Source organism: Schistocerca gregaria, chromosome 6, assembly GCF_023897955.1.
Source record: "Schistocerca gregaria isolate iqSchGreg1 chromosome 6, iqSchGreg1.2, whole genome shotgun sequence".
Classification (NCBI taxonomy): Eukaryota; Metazoa; Arthropoda; class Insecta; order Orthoptera; family Acrididae; genus Schistocerca; species Schistocerca gregaria.
In genome coordinates, this window is record NC_064925.1 from 211,646,622 (window position 1) to 211,666,701 (window position 20,080).

Here is a 20,080-nt window from a genome sequence, read left to right on the forward strand (position 1 = left end):
TGCCTGCCTGCAACTCAACACTTCATCTTTATGCTGAGAAGTAATCCATTCTTTTCCTAATATGGTTGGCATATTAATTTGCACTACTATAGTGTATCTGTCCCCTATGATAACGTGTTCACTATGCTGTTCACAGTAGTTTACCAGCATTCCTATTTTCTGTGTTATTATTAGACATATTCCTGCCTTACCCCTATTAGATTTCGTGTTCATAGCCCTGCAATCACCAGGCAGAAGTTCTGATCTTCCTCCTACTGCATTTTCATTCATTCTGACTATATATTCCTTTTCCTAATGATGATGTAAATAAAATAGAAAGAAACTTCCACATGGGAAAAAATATATTAAAAACAAAAATTCCAAAACTTACCAAGCAGGAAAGAGCCGGCAGACAGGCACAATGAACAAAACACACAAACACACACACAGAATTACTAGCTTTCGCAACCGATGGTTGCTTCTTCAGGAAAGAGGGAAGGAGAGGGAAAGATGAAAGGATGTGGGTTTTAAGGGAGAGGGTAAGGAGTCATTCCAATCCCGGGAGCGGAAAGACTTCCCTTAGGGGGAAAAAAGGACAGGTGTACACTCGTACACACACACATATCCATCCGCACATACACAGACACAAGCAGACATATTTAAAGGCCTTTTTTCCCCCTAAGGGAAGTCTTTCCGCTCCCGGGATTGGAATGACTCCTTACCCTCTCCCTTAAAACCCACATCCTTTTGTCTTTCCCTCTCCTTCCCTCTTTCCTGAAGAAGCAACCATCGGTTGCAAAAGCTAGAAATTCCGTGTGTGTGTGTGTGTGTGTGTGTGTGTGTGTGTGTGTGTGTGTGTTTTTTTTCATTATGCCTGTCTGCCGGCACTTTCCCGCTTGGTAAGTCTTGGAATATATTTCTTTTTTAAAAAAATTCTCTATCCTACCTACCTGATTAAGGGAGCTAACGCTCCACACTCCAGCCCGTAGAACACCAAATTTGTTTTTCCTGAGGACAACATCCTCTTGAATATTCTACACCTTGATATCTGAATAGCGGACTACATTTCTGAATTGGGGACTATATTATCTCCAGAATACCTTACCCAAGAGGTTACCATCATCATGAAGCCATACAGTATATCTGCATGCCCTTGAGAAATGTCATGGCTCTATTTTTCCCTTGTTTTCAGCCATTCGCAGTACCAACCTAGTAAGGCAGTGTTGATCAAATCATTAGTCCAGATCTCTCAACAATCCATACAGGTGACCCTGAAACTACTGAAAAGTCTGCTGCCCCTTTTGCAGAAGCATATCTTCAACATGGCTGCATCTAGGGTATGGCTTTCTGTATTGTATATGCACCTTGCGTAAGTTCACAGTTCGTTGGGCGCTCTGTAACAGGTGAGTTGACAAAACTGATGTCTTTTGATGGGTATGCATTGCCTGTCAGTGTAAGTTTACTGGATCTTCTTTTGATGGACAATTTTTTCACTATGTTTTCAGCTACTGTTAAGAAAAATCCATTGAATTTAGTAGTCAGTGATTTAAGCTGCTTGTCATCTGTTTCACTGGTACTGCTATCTGAATGTTTGATATCATTTGCCTTGCAAGTTTATTTGTATCATGGTCAATAATGGTCCAAAGTGTCCCTGCCTTGTTCTTGGAATTTTAAATTTTTTTGAGCTAGGCACATAGTTTTTCCTCTTTTTGATGATATGCTGAAGAATCTTGCAATACTACTTTAGTAAATTTTTATCCCACACATCAGTGGCCCTTTTTCTTGGATTCCAGTGTGAATGTCACAGATCCCTTAGTAAAGGAAACCTGATCCATAATGTTGGAACATTTTCGATAAGAATTACATTTCTCATCTACTATATTCTCTTGGTAAACTTCTCTCCATTATTATTCATGTAAGTTCTAGCTGAATAATGAAATTGAGTTACCACTTACAATCCTAGGAAATTTTATTTTTTGTTTCTTAATTAAGTGTGATTGATGTGGATACTTTGTTGCTGATGTTTGACTATCATGATCAGATAATTTTTTTCCATGGGACTCACAGCTATTTTATTAAGGACAGTAAGATTTCAAAAGAGCTTGTTTCTATTAATCAAAGTTCATACCAGCTACTTATTCTTTGTGTAGACATCACAGAGCTAAATGAAATCATTTTACACTAATGTTTACAAATGTGCCTGCTTTGTTCAGAAGAAAAAAACCTAGGATGAAGAAAAGAAATACTTACTCAGGCTATCGAGCGTTTCCCTTTTGTTGCATAGAAGGCATTAGGTAGAGCATACATTGGCTGCTTCACTGCCCTGCTGTATGGCCATAACAGTGAGATCAAGAAACTGTGCACAGTAAGTATCAAGAAAGTTGAAATACTCTCATCTTAAATAATTGAAAGTCTGTTGTGAAAGAGATTAAGGGAAAAAAAATATAACATGAACAATGTGATCATTAGTACTGAATAATAATAAAACTTTTTAACAAAACAAACAATGTGATCATTAATTTTGAATAAGAATAAAACTTTTTAACATAAGGTATCAACATATGTTTGGAGAGACTCAATAAAATATATTTTTGTTGCTTGTAGGGAACTAATTTTCATGTTATCCTTTAAGTCATAACCAGAAAAAAAATTTAGTGTATTTGTCAAGTCATAAATGAAATATTTATCCCAATCTTTAACTTACATCTCCAGAACTTAAATCTGTTTTTATTAATTTTCTATAGTTTCATTAATTTTACATTAGTTTTAATGCTTTTTAACTTAAGTGTATTTTTACCTTACATCCTCTTTCTACCACGTTGTCAATTACTCATACATCTGAGTCAGAATACATTAGGTTGTTGTTTTCTCTTTGTTCCTCTAACTATGAAAGAGAACCCCTATATATGTTCTCTCAGTTTTGTTAGTACCTCAATATGTCTTCTCCATCAATGCACAAACATTAACTCAGTTGCTCATGGATGCATCCAGCACCTCCAATATCAATATCAATAACAGAATAAACTCTAAAACTTCTTCTCTCTCCTTTACACAACTGAATTTAGAGGTATGAGTTCAGCAAATAAACACATATGCTATGCATATGCCTTAGGGAAACCCAGTAACCATCTTGTAAATATTTTATTATATATTTCTTATTATAATAAAAGATTCAATGAATATAAAGTAATGTTATTTATATTTGGTGATCTGTACTGTTTGAGATTTATAAATGCAGTATTGGTAGGCACGTTACAAAAAATATATGATACTTTTTTTCCTGGGATCATATGAGCTAGAGCTACACATCCATAATGTGTGCAGAAATGTAATAGAAAGAAGAAATAGGTATTCACATGGAAGCATAAAACATTTTTTCTGTAGATTAATTGTATTAGAAAAGCACATGGTCATGTAACATCAAACTGTTCAGAAAATTGTCTAAAGCTGATGTACTCCAAAATTAATTGCATCTCTTGTGAGGAAATGGTGTTGAAAGTTATTACAGGAAAGGTTATCTGTACGTGCAGAATTAAATGATAGAAATTCCATACAGTTGTAGAGCTAAATAAAACACTAGCTAAAAATTGTTACATTTACAGTGTAGATTAAAATAAGGAAAACATACAAGCACATCAAAATTAAATGAAAGTCAATTACATTTTGTCTCTGATTAATCCACACAACTATGCCAGCAGTTATATCTGGAACTTCATTTTGGAATGGTGGAAAGTAGTACCAATAAACAATCTCTTTGGAGCAGTTGGAGATAGAGAAAAATGAAAAGGTAGGAAACATTTGGTACATTCACTTGCCTCAAATCAGCTTGTATGTTTGGTCTCTTCGAAGCAAGAGCCCATGATATAGCAGCCCCAGGACCCCTTTTTACAGTTAACACAGGATCCTCACCTGAAAACAGTACAGAGAAGTTCAGTGTAAGTCCTTTAGCATTTGCTACAAATTGTGCATTCAATGGAAAGAATTAATATGTATGAATACATACTCTCGTGGTGATATAATGTAAACATTATGCTCAGAATGGAGCAGTGACAACTTGACAATAGCTGGGGAGGACTTAGCTAAGACTTTTTGGATTTCTAATCACCTAACAAGGTTTTCTCACATTATCATAAGCCTAAATAATGTTAGAAATGGAAGTTTTTAATCCTTCCTCTATCTTTACTGATTACAATTGTGCTTTTTGTTTGACTAACCAGTGTGTCCTACTCTCTCAAACTACTTGACTTTAATACCTTTATACTCAGTTTTTGTACACCATATAGAAGTGAATAAAGAAAATGACATTTTTGCTCTTACTTTGTTTACCTTGGAAAATGAGCAACTCTTTGAAGCTCATAGCATGAACATAGTACAGAACTGTCAACCTGGTATCCAACATCATTCTCTTCCCTACACATTCTTACTGAGTCTAATCTCTATGGGATACAACATAAATATGTCTAGATTACTAACCTTTAAAACAAATGAAAAGTGTCAGAACTCTGTAAATGAGAACTTGATCCTTAGCATGTACTTACTGATTGCCATTCCCTTCATGTTAGTCAGTAATAATCTCCCTTATTACTGTCAGTCACTGCCCATTGACTGGTTCATAATTTAATTTGTTATTTTTCATCAGCAGTGTGTGTTTTCTATAATTCTGTACTCTTCTCTTTCTTTTTTTACCAATATTTTTCTTTCACATCTCATGTTTTTCATCTTTACTAATCTACCGAGGCTACTTTGTTTGTCTTTGGCATGCTAGTGTAGAATGTGACACTAACTCAGCTAATTGCAAAATTCAAACATTTCGCACATTTATTCACACTTGTAAACTGACTTCTCTTTGTTTCTCTATGTGTGAGCAAGATGTATGTCAGGTAAATTGGTTTTGAAATTCTAGATTCTAATTTTTTACACACACACTAAACATGCCAGTCATGCCATTTTTCCACTGTCTTTATGCAATTTTATAATAGCTTGTGTTATGTTGATATATCATGTATTTCCTAATCATTATGAGTGCCTCAGAACATTTGTATTAGATCATAAACTGTAAACTATGTTTGTGTTATTATTTAGGCAATCATTGCCCCTAATTTCAGTGTGTATCTACATAACTGAAGGTACATTTTTTTGAGTACTTAGAAGCTTACACGTGTTATGCACAACAGTTCATGAAATTGTTTATGGTGTGACATATCACCTTGGTAAAGTGTTGTGTTACCAAATGTCTATCTAACTGATGTGTCTGAATTAGTTGAGTAATTTAGGATTGCAAATGGTCTTCATGTTTATGTCATTATTTATACATGGATGAATATCGTGCATCTTCAAAGTGGGACAGTAACTGCAGCTTTACCACAATTTATGGTATCTTCTGTAGTTACTCTGTACTGTGGTGTTGGCTTGGAGAGTGGGGCACACCATGGAATGTAATACTATGTGACAGTACTGATGGCATCATCAAAGACAAGAGAAGAATCTCATTATCTGTTGGGTATGTACTCATTATGCCGTTGTATCTAAAGTTGTCAGTTTGATGTTTCACACTGAGATTATTGTGACGTGCCCTGTAACAAGGTATTAATATTAACCGTCATTGTATTTGAGAGAATGAATACACACCACACTAATTTTAAATGTGCCATATTTATTTTTGAAACTAGATACTTTGCTGCACCCTTGACTTTCAGTGGCCACTGCAGAACCTGAAAAGTGAAATCCAAGCTTTTCAAGACTGGCAGGTGTGAATAAGTATCAAGGTGAGTGAATTAATATCCTGTAGTCATAGATCATGAATGAGCTGGTCGTCTATAACCAACAGAAACACCACATGTTTCCCCTTAATCTATTCTCCTACACAAAGACAACACATTGTTTATTTTGTTACCAAAAATCTTGAAAAGTTCTTGACCGGTTTACTTCACATTTGTATACGATACACTAAAAAACACTTGGACTGACACATATAATACATAAACATACGCATTACTTATAAAAGGGAAACATTGTTAGCAAAAGTTTTCAAAATATTCTTGACCAGCTTACTTCAGATTTTTACATGATGCTCTAAGAAACATTTTGATGGACATAGTGTAGGAAAGCAGTCTACTCGTGCCATATAGAATTCATATTCTTTCCATTGTGTGGCAGCCTAGTCCACTCTAACTAGGTATGACGTCACAAATGTTGTGCAATACCTTAAAAGTAAAATAATGATCTGAAAAGTTAATACCATGTCAGGAGTGATGCTAAAATAATAATGTGTTAAGTTTCAATTTAGTAACTTCAACAGTTTTCAAAATTTGCACGTTTTATGTAAAAATCATCGACGCAACAGGAAGGAGCTAGAAACTTCAAAATCTATATTCGGATTCCATTTTCATTGCAAATTAATGGAAACAACATGCTGCATCTCACAAAGTAAAATTTTGATCAAAATGCATGATTTTCTGTTTTTGTGTCCTAAAAGAACGGAAGTAAGATAGATTAAGTAAGTGATTAGATAAAGCTAAGATGTTTATATATAGGAAGAATGGAGATACACTATAATAACAAAGATGTGAGAAGTTTCTGAAAGGCAGCTATAAAAATATATCTGTAGTGTCTCTCCAAAGGGCAAGTTCAGAGCTTATCTATTGCATGCAGTGCAACTAAAATAAAAGTATTTAACCTAGCCACATCAGAATTTTATTACAGATACTTACCTGTGTGCTGATAACACAATTAAATTGAGAGCTTCATTGGCCTTCAGCAAATGAAGCAATTAATTATTTAGTAACTTGTAGTGGTGTTCTGCTAGCCCCAGTGCCTAGTCAGGACGGCAAATGTTGGCTGCGCCTTCGGTGGTCCACACCTTGGCTATATAAATAAGGGTGCTGCGAGCTAGAATCAGGCCCCAGTTCTTTTCTAGATTCATATCAGCACGCACTCTGTGTCGGAAGCCACATCGCACTTGTGCAGTTGCAAGGAACAACCTTGGATGCTGTATTATGTAGCTTGGTATGCATGTAACAATGAGTTCGCATTGTGGTAAAGTTTGCTTATGTCATATTTTCACATGTTGCTGCAGGACAGACCTATCATTACTAGTATGACATTTGATAGGTATTAACATCAAATTTTGGTGGATATTCACTTTGAACATTTACATCAATAACAATTATTCAACAGTTTCATTAGCTAGGGATAATAGGATCTGTGCAATAGACTCTGAACAACTCTGATTGTACAATAGCTGATAGTAGCATTGCTTCGGTAAACATTTGTCTGAAACTTTATTCTTTCTCGTTTTCAGAATATAGTGAAAACTGTTATAGTAAATTGCATTATCCTAGACATAATCCTAAGTCCTCAGCATAATGAACTTCAATGATCAATAACTTTATTTCTCCATCAGAGTGGGCACAGTGAGCTTTAATTACAGGCATCACGTTTTTGTTAATCACTTTCTGGTAGTTAGAGAGCTTGTGTTGAGAATGGCAACAACTAGAAGAATTCTCCACACACCACCCCACAATAAGCTGCACATATTTCTTTAAGATATATGGTACTAGTGAACATGGCAATGTTCCACAGTTGCTAGATATGTATGGGAATTGAATGAGATTTTCACTCTGCAGCGGAGTGTGAGCTGATATGAAACTTCCTGGCAGATTAAAACTGTGTGCCCGACCGAGACTCGAACTCGGGACCTTTGCCTTTCACCGGCAAGTGCTCTACCATCTGAGGTACTGAAGCACGACTCACACCCGGTACTCACGGCTTTACTTCTGCCAGGTTCGCAGGAGAGCTTCTGTAATTTTTGGAAGGTAGGAGACGAGATACTGGCAGAAGTAAAGCTGTGAGTACCAGGCGTGAGTCGTGCTTTGGTAGCTCAGATGGTAGAAGACTTGCCCGCGAAAGGCAAAGGCCCCAAGTTCGAGTGTCAGTCGGGCACACAGTTTTAATCTGCCAGGAAGTTTCTTGTATGGGAATTGTATATTCATCCTAATATCCTTCTCCCACCTCTCTCTGTATGTACTAGTCAACATCGCTATGCTCCAAAATTGCTAGATATGTATGGGAATAATAACCTTCTCCCACCTCTCTCTGCCCATTTCCTCCTTTAGCATTCCCTCTCTTTGTCCATCATTTCCTCTTCCCACCTCTGTATATCTCCTCCACCTGCTCTCTCTTACTGTCCATCTCCTGCTCTCCCCCAGTTTTTCTCCATCTCCTCATTCTATCTTCCCCTCTCTCTGTCCATTTTCTCCCCTTCTCCCTCTCTGTCCATCTCCTTTTCCGCTGTCTCTCTGTGGCATTGAGCCTTGTTTATTATTATCACAAATGAAATTTTGACCGTGAAATGTAGTCACTTAAAATCTACATCTACATCTACATCCATACTCCGCAAGCCACCTGACGGTGTGTGGCGGAGGGTACCCTGACTACCTCTATCGGTTCTCGCTTCTATTCCAGTCTCGTATTGTACGTGGAAAGAAGGATTGTCGGTATGCTTCTGTGTGGGCTCTAATCTCTCTGATTTTATCCTCATGGTCTCTTCGCGAGATATACGTAGGAGGGAGCAATATACTGCTTGACTCTTCGGTGAAGGTATGTTCTCGAAACTTTAACAAAAGCCCGTACCGAGCTACTGAGCGTCTCTCCTGCAGAGTCTTCCACTGGAGTTTATCTATCATCTACGTAACGCTTTCGCAATTACTAAATGATCCTGTAACGAAGCGCGCTGCTCTCCGTTGGATCTTCTCTATCTCTTCTATCAACCCTACCTGATGCGGATCCCACACTGCTGAGCAGTATTCAAGCATTGGGCGAACAAGCGTACTGTAACCTACTTCCTTTGTTGTCGGATTGCATTTCTTTAGGATTCTTCCAATGAATCTCAGTCTGGCATCTGCTTTACCGACGATCAACTTTATATGATCATTCCATTTTAAATCACTCCTAATGCGTACTCCCAGATAATTTATGGAAATAACTGCTTCCAGTTGCTGACCTGCTATTTTGTAGCTAAATGATAAGGGACCTATCTTTCTATGTATTCGCATCACATTACACTTCGCTACATTGAGATTCAATTGCCATTCTGTGCACCATACGTCAATTCGCTGCAGATCCTCCTGCATTTCAGTGCAATTTTCCATTGTTGCAACCTCTCGATACACCACAGCATCATCTGCAAAAAGCCTCAGTGAACTTCCGATGTCATCCACCAGGTCATTTATGTATATTGTGAATAGCAACGGTCCTATGACACTCCCCTGCGGCACACCTGAAATCACTCTTACTTCGGAAGACTTCTCTCCATTGAGAATGACATGCTGCATTCTGTTATCTAGGAACTCCTCAATCCAATCACACAACTGATCTGATAGTCTGTATGCTCTTACTTTGTTCATTAAACGACTGTGGGGAACTGTGTCAAACGCCTTGCGGAAGTCAAGAAACACGGTATCTACCTGTGAACCCGTGTCTAAGGCGCTCTGAGTCTCGTGGACGAATAGCGCAAGCTGGGTTTCACACGACCGTCTTTTTCGAAACCCATGCTGATTCCTACAGAGTAGATTTCTAGTCTCCAGAAAAGACATTATACTCGAACATAATACGTGTTCCAAAATTCTACAACTGATCGACGTTAGAGATATAGGTCTATAGTTCTGCACATCTGTTCGACGTCCCTTCTTGAAAACGGGGATGACCTGTGCCCTTTTCCAATCCTTTGGAACGCTTCGCTCTTCTAGAGAATGGGTAACTGGTGGATATCATTAGTATATGGGGTACAGGAGAGACCTCTCTACTTGCTGGATCTGTTACAACAGCAGCTTCAGTGACAGTATTTCTCATAGAGTAGGATTGCAAAGTTTTGGTCAGTTCAGACTACAACACTGAAAATGCAGATAAAATATCCTCTGCGCCATCCAAAATTTTCATCATTTAATATTCATTAATAACTTGCACTCTACTTTTGATTCTGAAGCCATGTGCTGTATTACAGAAACTACAGGGTGGTCCATTGATAGTGAGCAGACAAAATATTTCACAAAATTAGCATCAAATGAACAAAAAAGAAGTACAAATCTGTTCGAGCATGATGGGGGAAGCCAGACGGCACTATTCATGACCCACTAGTTAAACTGGTAGAAACTGAATTTTATTTAAACAGGTACCCTCATTTTTATTGCTTATATGTGTAGTACATAAATAAACATGAATGTTTGATTTGGAACATTTGTTTCACTTTGTGGTGGATGGCACTGTCATATTCCAACACTTATAATATACCTCGCCCATTTAGATGAACAGTTGGTAACAATGTTATTTTTTAAATTAAAACACAAAAAGTAGTTACATTTGGACTTTATTTCTGTTGTTCCAATGTGATTCATTTACTTTTGTGATCTTATCACAAATTATGGGAATGCATGCTGTAAATGTGTGAGCAACCATAATAACCCCATTAATGTAATACGTGCTCAAAATGATGTCCTTCAACTTAAATCATTTGGCAATACACTTAACAAAAGTCCTCTCAACAGTGAGTAGATTGCCTTCAGTAATTGTCGCACATACATTGATAATGTGCAGATGCTTGTTTTCAAGTGTTGTTGGTGGATCATGATAACAATGTCTTTCAATTCTCCCCAACAAAAGAGATCTGGAGATGTAAGGTCCAGTGAACATGCAGGCCATGGTATGGTGCTTCTATGACCAATCCACCTGTCATTAAATATTCTATTTAATACCGCTTTAACTGCATGCGTGCTATGTGCCAGACATCCATCATGTTGAAATTACATTGCCATTCTGTCATGAAGTGAAACATCTTGTAGTAGAATCGGTGAAACATTAATTAAGAAATAGCATATGTTGCTTCATTTAGATTGCCATTGATAAAATAAGGGCCAATTAGGTGTCCTCCCATAATTCTAATCAATACATTAACCTGCCAAGGTCGCTGATGTCCCACTTGTCGCAGCCACTGTGGATTTTCTATTGCTGGTTTACCTTACCTCTGTTTGTGAAAGATGCTTTGTCATTAAACAGAACGCTTGAAAAAACCTGTTATCATCTCGTTATTTATTTTGTGCCCAGTGGCAAAAATTTACACAATGTTCAAAATCATTGCCATGCAATTCCTGGTGCATACAAATATGGTAAGGGTGAAATATATGATAATGTAGAATTCCCAATTCCCTGTCAATTTGTCTGCTGCTGATGAGCGAATTAGCCTCAACTGCAGCTAAAACATTTATTTGGACACCTTCATTTGTTGCAGTTCTTGGTTGCAGCTTCTTCTTTGGCTGAACCTTCCAGTTTCTGTATATACATTAACTATCTGATGAAAGGTCCTGACACTTGGGTGCTGTCTGTCAGGATAATGATCAATATACATAGCACAAGCTTGTTGGGCATTTTGATCATAATAACCATAATTAAACACCATATACACCATTTCTGCGACTGTTAAATTTTCCATTTTAACAAGATTATGTCTTCCATGTAATTATTATGACTGAACAAGTGATTATCATACCCAATTTAAGTAACAAATTGTGCACAGTGCTATTGGACACACTGCTACATTTGTGAGAATATTACAGCTCGAAACAAATGTTCCAAATCAAACATTCATATTTTGTTACATGCTACATGCATATGTAATAAAAATGGGGTACCTATTTTTTAAAAAAATGCAGTTTCTATCAATTTGACCTATGGCAGCACCACCTAGTGGGCCATCCACAGTGCCATCTGTGCTCCCCCATCACTTTGTTCTTCTTATTTTTTTTATTTGATGCTAATTTCGTGAGACATTTGGCTACATCACTATCAATAGACCACCCTGTATATTTAATATGTAATCAATGTACTTGTGTATTTATTTTTGACTGTATGTAATTGACTGTAATTATAATGAAAATATTACAATTGCTGGGTAACAGCCAAGGGAACTTTACTTAAATGTATCAATAGCAACAACAAAAAATAGTAGTAGCTGTTCCATTGTTTATCTTTGCATGTGGAGAGTCTCTGTCACATTGTGGGCAGAGAGGAGGCAGAGGAGCTTGAGTTCTGAAAGTGTACGGAAGTGTTTGTTGGGTGCTCCTGCTGATGTGGTATACAGCTATGCTCGCGGCAGTGCACATGCACCTGATTCGTTAACCTGCGAGTATTGAGAGCATGGCAGGAGTGAAAGTTGCAATTCCAACCATTGCCTGTACCATAAATGTCTGTGGCACCGGAGATGACATGGGGTTCTTCTCATGTAGCAGCAGCAGTAGCTACAGCTACAATGGCATTGTCATCAGCTACATTCTTTATTGCCCACACAACTACAACTTCGTAAGACTGTTATCTGCCAAACATAGTAATGTAGAGGCTTTGCCCAGCAATGTTTCTTTCACAAAGTAAGAATAACATGAATAATAATTTGCAATAAACACTTGTAGAACACCTGTGTTGTCATCCTCCTCAGACATTATTATCAAGCATGGTCCCTTTCCTTTCCATACAATCACTGAGTGTCATAATAATATGAAAATTGATTAAATATGGTATTAACTGCCAGTTTTTTGTATTTGGTACTGACTAGTTTCAGTCTAAATTTTCTGGCTCAGTAACTGTTCATTCTTGTATTGCATAACAGAGGCTACTTAAAGTAAACTAAAATTTTCCTGGCAAATCTAATAACTAAAGATACAGGACAAATTAAGAGTGCACAACTTCATTTATTCTGTATTTACCTTAGTGAGTTTCTTCTTCTAGTTTGGTGTGTATTTTATTGTTGTTATTTTAAAAATAAAATCAATTGCTCATTTGCTTAAAGTAAATTCACTTCATCTTTCAATAATCAAAAGTAAATTGCTTGCCATTTTCTAAATTTTGCATTATGTTACACTGAGGTTACTGAAAGTAATTTTTTTACGTAACAAAGCTCAATTTAAGCCAGTCATTTATTTAACTAGTAATTTCAATTACCATTACTTACAACATTCAATATTTCAAAATAAGTAATGGCAAACTCAGTGATTTCTGATTCATTTATTTTGTCGTGGACTTTTGTGCTGTGGAAAAGAGTGACAACCTTCTGTTGCCATGTCAGTGATTGTTTAAATTTCTTTGCCATTGCCTTTCTCAAGATTCTGCATATTTATTGCCCTAGCATGCTGGTGACCATTTAATTATCCTTTTTTTAGATAATCCATGCTCTCTTTGTGTTATAAGTGATTTTTGTAGGAAATATTACGTGGTGTCCTTTTCCACCCTGTGTGGTTCATGAGAAATTGCACTATATTCCATGCATTTCGAAATTATTATCTAAATTTGGCTTAAATTTAGGATAGATTCTTCCTTCAGGACAGCCTGTTGCACACTTTCCTCCAACTAGCCAGTGTTACTTTCCTTCAGTAACGGTAGCCTTACTAACTGAAGAATTTCATTAGGCATATGCGATCATGGTCAGTTATATCACAATCCAGTAGGCTGATTAGGAAGGGAGAGTTTACAAGGTTCCATAACAGTATTCTAATCATAAGTCAATAAGCCATAAATACAACATCACTGTTTCCTCTTAAAACTGACATATGAATAAAACAAAACAGCACACTGCTGTGTAAACAGTTTTTGTTTAAAATTATATATAAGGAGAGAGAATGTATGTAGGAGAAACAATTAGTCTAATGGTTTAAATTCCCTGATATCTGAGAGAAAACTGACTGTGAGAAAGAAAACAAAACAGCACATTGTCACAGCACTGCAGTTTCTTCCACACACTACATTTTAACAGAAAATCCATATATTGTTGTTTAAAAACACCAATAGCTTACATCTACCTGAATGCAAATAAAGTGTGCCGAAACAACTTGAAGTAAAATTGACAAGTACTTTTTAAGATTTTTGCTAACATTTACCCTTTGTATACACTTATATGTTACATTTATTGAAAAAATATACAGCCAGTCTCTGTCTGAATGTTTACTAAATCATTGTGTAAAAATTTGAAATAAACTGGCAAGAACTATTTGATATTTTTACTTGCAGCATTGGCCTTTCTGTATTACATCCATAGTTGTGTACCATATATATTCAAACAATTTTTAGCTGATGTCCATTTGAAGGTTTTGTTGGAGTACCATGCAAAAATTTGAAGTAAATCAGTCAAGAATTTTTTTAGCTTCTTGCTAACAACTTTTCCCCTTTACGTACTGTATATACATTCATATATGAAATTTATACACAAAATGTTTTTGCAGTTGCGAAAACGACAACCATCAGCTGTATAATGGAATGATAAAAATGAAAATTTGTGCCAGAGTGGGACTCAAACCCAGATTTCCCACTTTACGTGACCAATCACCTTAACTACTTTGGCTGTCTGTGCAGAACTCACGGCCAGTCCTAAACTTTCATATTTTATTATTCATGCATCACAACCTGCACTCATGCACATTTACACATTATGTAATTCTGATATGGGGGGATCTTAGGTGAAAAAAAAATTGCACCTGAACTTTTTGAGACATTTACTAACAACATTGACCATTTATATATTATGTACATATTTATACACTCAACCAAATGTTTATTAGAGAATCGTGTAAAAAATTTGAAGTAAATCAGTCAAGAACCTGTTGAGCCTTTTGCTAACATTTCCTCTTCATGTATTACATGTACATTTTTGTATCACATATATTAAAGAAATATGTATAGCCTAGGTCTTTCAAAATGTATATTAGAGTAACATGTAAAATTTTCAATTAAATTAGTCAAGAACTTTTCGAGATTTTTGCTAACAACATTTTCTCTTTTTTAAATATGTTTATGATGCTGGAGTTGTTGTACAATGATGTCCCATATGTGTTTGATGGAGACAGAACTGGTGATTGAGTAAGCCAAGCCAATATGTCGACACTCTGTAGAGCATGTGGGTGTTATCCTGCTATAACATGCCTTGGATTTCTGTAAATGAATGGTGGCTCAACAGGTTGAATCACAAGACTTACATATAAATTTTAAGTTGAAGAGTGTGGGATGGCCATGAGAGTGCTCCTGGAACCATACAAAATCACACCCGAGTTCCCATCTCCAAATGTAGGTCCAGTGTGTCTAGCAAGCAGATGGATTGGTTGCAGGTCTTCAATTGGCCTCCTTCTAATCAACACATGGCCATCACTGGCACTCAGGCAGAACCAGCTTTCATCAGAAAACACAACAGACCTTCACACTGCTGTCCCTTGACAACAATGAAGACAAAAACAGTTGGCCTCAGTTGCCTGAGAATGCAGTCATGTTTGTGTGAGTTGCATTTGTGTGAGTGTGTATGTGTGTGTTTGTTGTCTAATTTTGACAAAGACCTTACTGGCTGAAAGCTATATTTGTGACAGTCTTTTTGTTGTGCCTATCTGCAACTCAGCATCTCTGCTATATGGTGAGTAGCAACTTTCTTTTTCACAATATTGTTACATTCCATCCTGGATTTTCCATGGTTTGATTTAATAGACATCATCTTTCAGATGTAGGAACAGAATTACCAACTTTTATTTGTGTCACACAACTCCTTCTTGATGTTGTGATTGTTTTCCATTGGTGTATGAGATGTATTTCAAAAGGTTCCATTTATCTGTCTGTACATTTATTAGAGCATTGTGTAAAAATCTGAAGCAAATCCGTAGAGAAAATTAAAGAGACCTTTGGAGAAAAGAAAACCACCTGTATAAATATCAAGAGCCCAGATGGAAAACCAGTCCTAAGCAAAGAAGGGAAAGCAGAAAGGTGGAAGGGGTATATAGAGGATCTATACAAGGGAGATGCACTTCAGAGGAATATTATCGAAATGGAAGAGGATGTAGAGGAAGATGAGAAAGGAGATATGACACTACATGAAGAATTTGATGAAGCACTGAAAGACCTTCGAAACAAGGCCCCACAAGTAGACTACTTTCCATTAGAGCTACAGATAGCCTTGGGAGAGCCAGCCATTACAAAACTCTTCCATCTGGTGAGCAGGATGTACAAGACAGGAGAAATACCATCTGGCTTCAAGAATAATATAATAATCCCAGTTCCAAAGAAAGCATGTGCCAACAGGTGTGAATATTACCAAACTATCAGTTTAGTAAGTCACAGCTGTAAAATACTAACATGAATCATTTACAGAAGAAGGGAAAAGCTCGTAGAAGTTGATCTAGGTGAAGATAAGTTTGTAAGGTAACGGGGGATAATATGGAGCTCTTATAAGTAGTTCATAACTTAAATTTAAAGCCCAGCAGCAGAAATAATATGTTTAGCTGGTGTACTTCAATCAAAATGTTTCATAGTAGAATTAAGTTTTGGAATGTTTAGAACAACTGCAAAGTAAGTCATTATTTTATTATGAAGGCACCATTCAGTTTGGATCTTTGTAGTGTCAGACAAGTATTTGTATGTCTCATACTTCATGCAAAGACATCATTTAATGAAGAGAAAGGGTGAAACTGTGCCAAAACATGGAGTTATTTCTAATTATGTAAATCTGATAGCAAATCAACAATTAGTTCTGATTTTAATTTTCTGTGCTTAAGAATAAAATTATGTATTAAATGCAGAGTGAAAATAGTGTAATGCAAAATGGACATGAAAATAATTGTTTTGTGTGTTGATGAGTGTTGTAGTTCCATTGCATAGTGTTTTTTTTAATTGCAACAAATTATAAAATTATATGGTGATAAATGTGTGTAAAATTATATAATATATTTAGCTTTAAGAATTTAAATCTCATAAAAATTGCAGACAAATTGTGGTCATGTTTAGGAATTATTTTGATTGATGTAGTGTCACATGACCTGACTCAGGAATGGGCTTAGAAGTGGGAAAAGGAGGTCCTTGGTCATTGTCTGTCATAGTGGTAAGTTCGAAGCAGCAAAGTGCCTTGAGTGTAAGCATGGACGCCAAAATATGTGAATGAACTGTGAAGGAACAATGTGAAAGTGTGTAGGTGTGAGACAATAAACCATGTGTACAAATTGCACCAATTACTATTTATCCAGATCAGATTTGTGATCTTTAATGTGCATGGATACAAAGTTTGAAGTGTTTTTTTAAATAAAAAAGTTTCAATCTGAACTTTTATAGTGAACTCATTTTGCACAAGGTTGTGGAATGGACAATAGTGTGTTCAGTTCATTGCTGTTTAAAGGCTATCCAATATATGACTCAGTATTAGGGTCGCAATTGCAACCATTCACTACCAATCCCTTTGCAGATGAGCCACGTGAAAAATAGGTAGTGAACGAGCCAAAGTACAGTTGCAAGTTTGGATTCCGGAGAAGTGTAGGAACACATGAGGCAATACTGCCCCTACAACATCTCATAGAAGATAGGTTAAGGAAAGGCAAACCTACATTTATAGCATTTGACTTAGAGAAAGCTTTTGACAATGTTTACTGGAATACTCTTTCAAATTCTAAGTGTGGCAGAGGTAAAATACAGGGACCAAAAGGCTATTTATAATTGGTACAGAAACCAGATAGCAGTTACAAGAGTCAAGGGTCACAAAAGGGAAGTAGTGGTCAAGAATAGAAGGGAGTGAGACAGGGTTGTAGCCTATTGCTGACGCTATTCAATCTGTATACTGGGCAAGCAGTAACAGACACAAAAGAAAAATTTGGAGTAGAAATTAAAATCCAGGAAGAAGAAATAAAAACTTTGAGGTTTGCTGATAACATCACAATTTTGGCAGAGACAGCAAAGGACTTGGAAGAGCTGTTGAATGGAATGGACAGTATCTTGAGAGGAGGAAATGAGATGAACAACAAAAGCAAAATGAGAATCATGGAATGTAGTCAAATTAAATCAGGTAATACAGAGGGAATTAGATTAGTAAATGAGACACTTAAAGTAGTAAATGAGTTTTGCTATTTGGGAAGCAAAATAACTCATGGTGGTCAAAGTAGGGAGTATATAAAATGCTGTCTGGCAATGGCAAGAAAAGCATTTCTGAAGAACAGAAATTTGTTAACATCAAGTATAGACTCAAGTGTCAGGAAGTTTGTATAGAGTGTAGCCATGTATGGAAGTGAAGCATGGACGATAAATAGTTTAGACAAGAAGAGAATAACTGCTTTTGAAATCCTGAAAATTTGATGGGTAAATCACATAACTAATGAGGAGGTACCAGCACTGAATATAATTGGGGACAAGAGAAATTTGTGGTACAACCTGACCAAAAGAAGGGATTGGTTGATAGCACACATTCTGAGACATCAAAGGAACACCAATTTAATACTGGAGGGAAGTGTGTGGAGTACAAATTGTAGAAGAAGAACAAGAGATGAATCAGTAAGTAGATTCAGAGGGATGTAGATTGCAGTAGTTACTCAGAGATGAAGAGGCTTGCACAGGATAGAGTAGCATGGAGAGCTGCATCAAACCAGTCTTCAGACTGAAGACTACAACAACAACATCTTTTAAAAATATGATATGTGTGCTACCACTGTCTGAACATTTATAAGAGTATCGCGTAAAAAATTCAAGTTAATCAGTCATAAACTTTTTGAGATTTTTCATAACAATGTTACACTACTACTTGTCTTTGTATAGAAGTATAGATTTTATGTATAGATTTATCTACACAATATATTTTAAAAAAGAATGCAGGTTATGTCTATTCAAACATTTATTATAGTATCATGTAAAAGTCTGAAGTAAAAAACATTATTTTTGAGATTCCTGCTAAACACCTTTCCCCTATGTATTTGTGTAGCCTATGTCCATACAAACATTTATTAGAGTATATATAAGTGCTGGCAGGTCGATAGACACACAAACAAACACAAAAATACACACAAAATTCAAGCTTTCGCAACCAACGGTTGCTTCTTCAGGAAAGAGGGAAGGAGAGGGAAAGATGAAAGGATGTGGGCTGGAGATGCTGTTCTGATAAACAAGATATGTTACCCAAATGTTGTAACTGTTTTATAAGAGCAACAAAATACAGAAGAGTTCTTCCAAAAGCAATTACATCTTTTTGTAGTGAGTTGCGTAGATGTGGTCTCTCTTACAGCCCTTGACTCTCTGCAGTTTGAGAAGGAGTCATTCCAATCCCTGGAATGGGTGACTTACCTTAGGGGGAAAAGAGGACAGGTATACACTTGCACACACACACATATCCGTCCGCACATACACAGACACAAGCAGACATATGTAAAGGCAAAGAGTTTGGGCAGAGATGTCAGTCGAGGCGGAAGTACAGAGGCAAAGATGTTGTTGAATGACAGGTGAGGTATGAGCGGCGGCGGCAACTTGAAATTAGTGGAGGTTGAGGCCTGATGGGTAACGGGAAGAGAGGATATATTGAAGGGCAAGTTCCCATCTCCGGAGTTCTGATAGTATATACCAACCATCCTGAACAATTTACCAGTTCATCTTAAGCAGCTTGAGTTCCCAATCAAGATTTTGTTTGCTGTAACAATGAACATGTCTACAGGACAGAAAGAGGGGGAAGGGCAGACATACAGAGACAAGGTAGAAGGAGATGGAGAGAGGGGGGTGGGGGGAGGGGGGACAGAAGGGAGGAGCTGGACAGAGAGAGCATCTGGTGTAACATGCCATCAGATGAAAGATGTTCATGTAAAAGTATTGTTTAGGTAGTTAGCATGTAAAGAATTTTCCTCCATGTACATGCAGGTTTGATATGCGTGTAGAGTTGGAGTGAGGTGCATGAGCATAAATGTTACCAAGGCATGACACTGACTGAGTGTCTCCAACTGCTGTGAAGGATCTGCTTATGCTTCAGCATCGTGCCTTGGTGGTGTTTTGGAATGCAGAGAACAAGAGGCACTGTCTACAATGGCAATGCTCAAAACAGTTGAAAGAAACCAAAGGCAAATGTCATTGTCTCCTGTTCTACTCTGAGATTCAGATTGGAAATGCTGTTCTGATAAACAAGATATGTTACCCAAATGTTGTAACTGTTTTATAAGTGCAACAAAATACAGAAGAGTTCTTCCAAAAGCAATTACATCTTTTTGTAGTGAGTTGCGTAGATGTGGTCTCTCTTACAGCCCTTGACTCTCTGCAGTTTGAGAAGAGGTCACACAATACAAGAAGTGGCACTCCA

The 20,080-nt window shown here is 36.9% G+C and overlaps 1 protein-coding gene across 5 annotated transcripts in view; it reads right to left on the reverse strand.

The window, feature by feature from the left end:
- Nucleotides 1-20,080, reverse strand: part of LOC126277958 (uncharacterized) — a 226,444-nt gene that overhangs the window by 23,174 nt on the left and 183,190 nt on the right. For 2 of the 5 annotated variants that reach the window (XM_049977578.1, XM_049977575.1), the window contains 2 exons: nt 3,795-3,888; nt 2,230-2,335 (listed from right to left, as the gene is read on the reverse strand). In XM_049977578.1, the coding sequence (XP_049833535.1) occupies nt 2,230-2,335; nt 3,795-3,888 (200 nt within the window). The remainder of the gene's footprint in view (nt 1-2,229; nt 2,336-3,794; nt 3,889-20,080) is intronic. The other 3 variants (XM_049977577.1, XM_049977576.1, XM_049977579.1) reach the window with 3 other exon arrangements.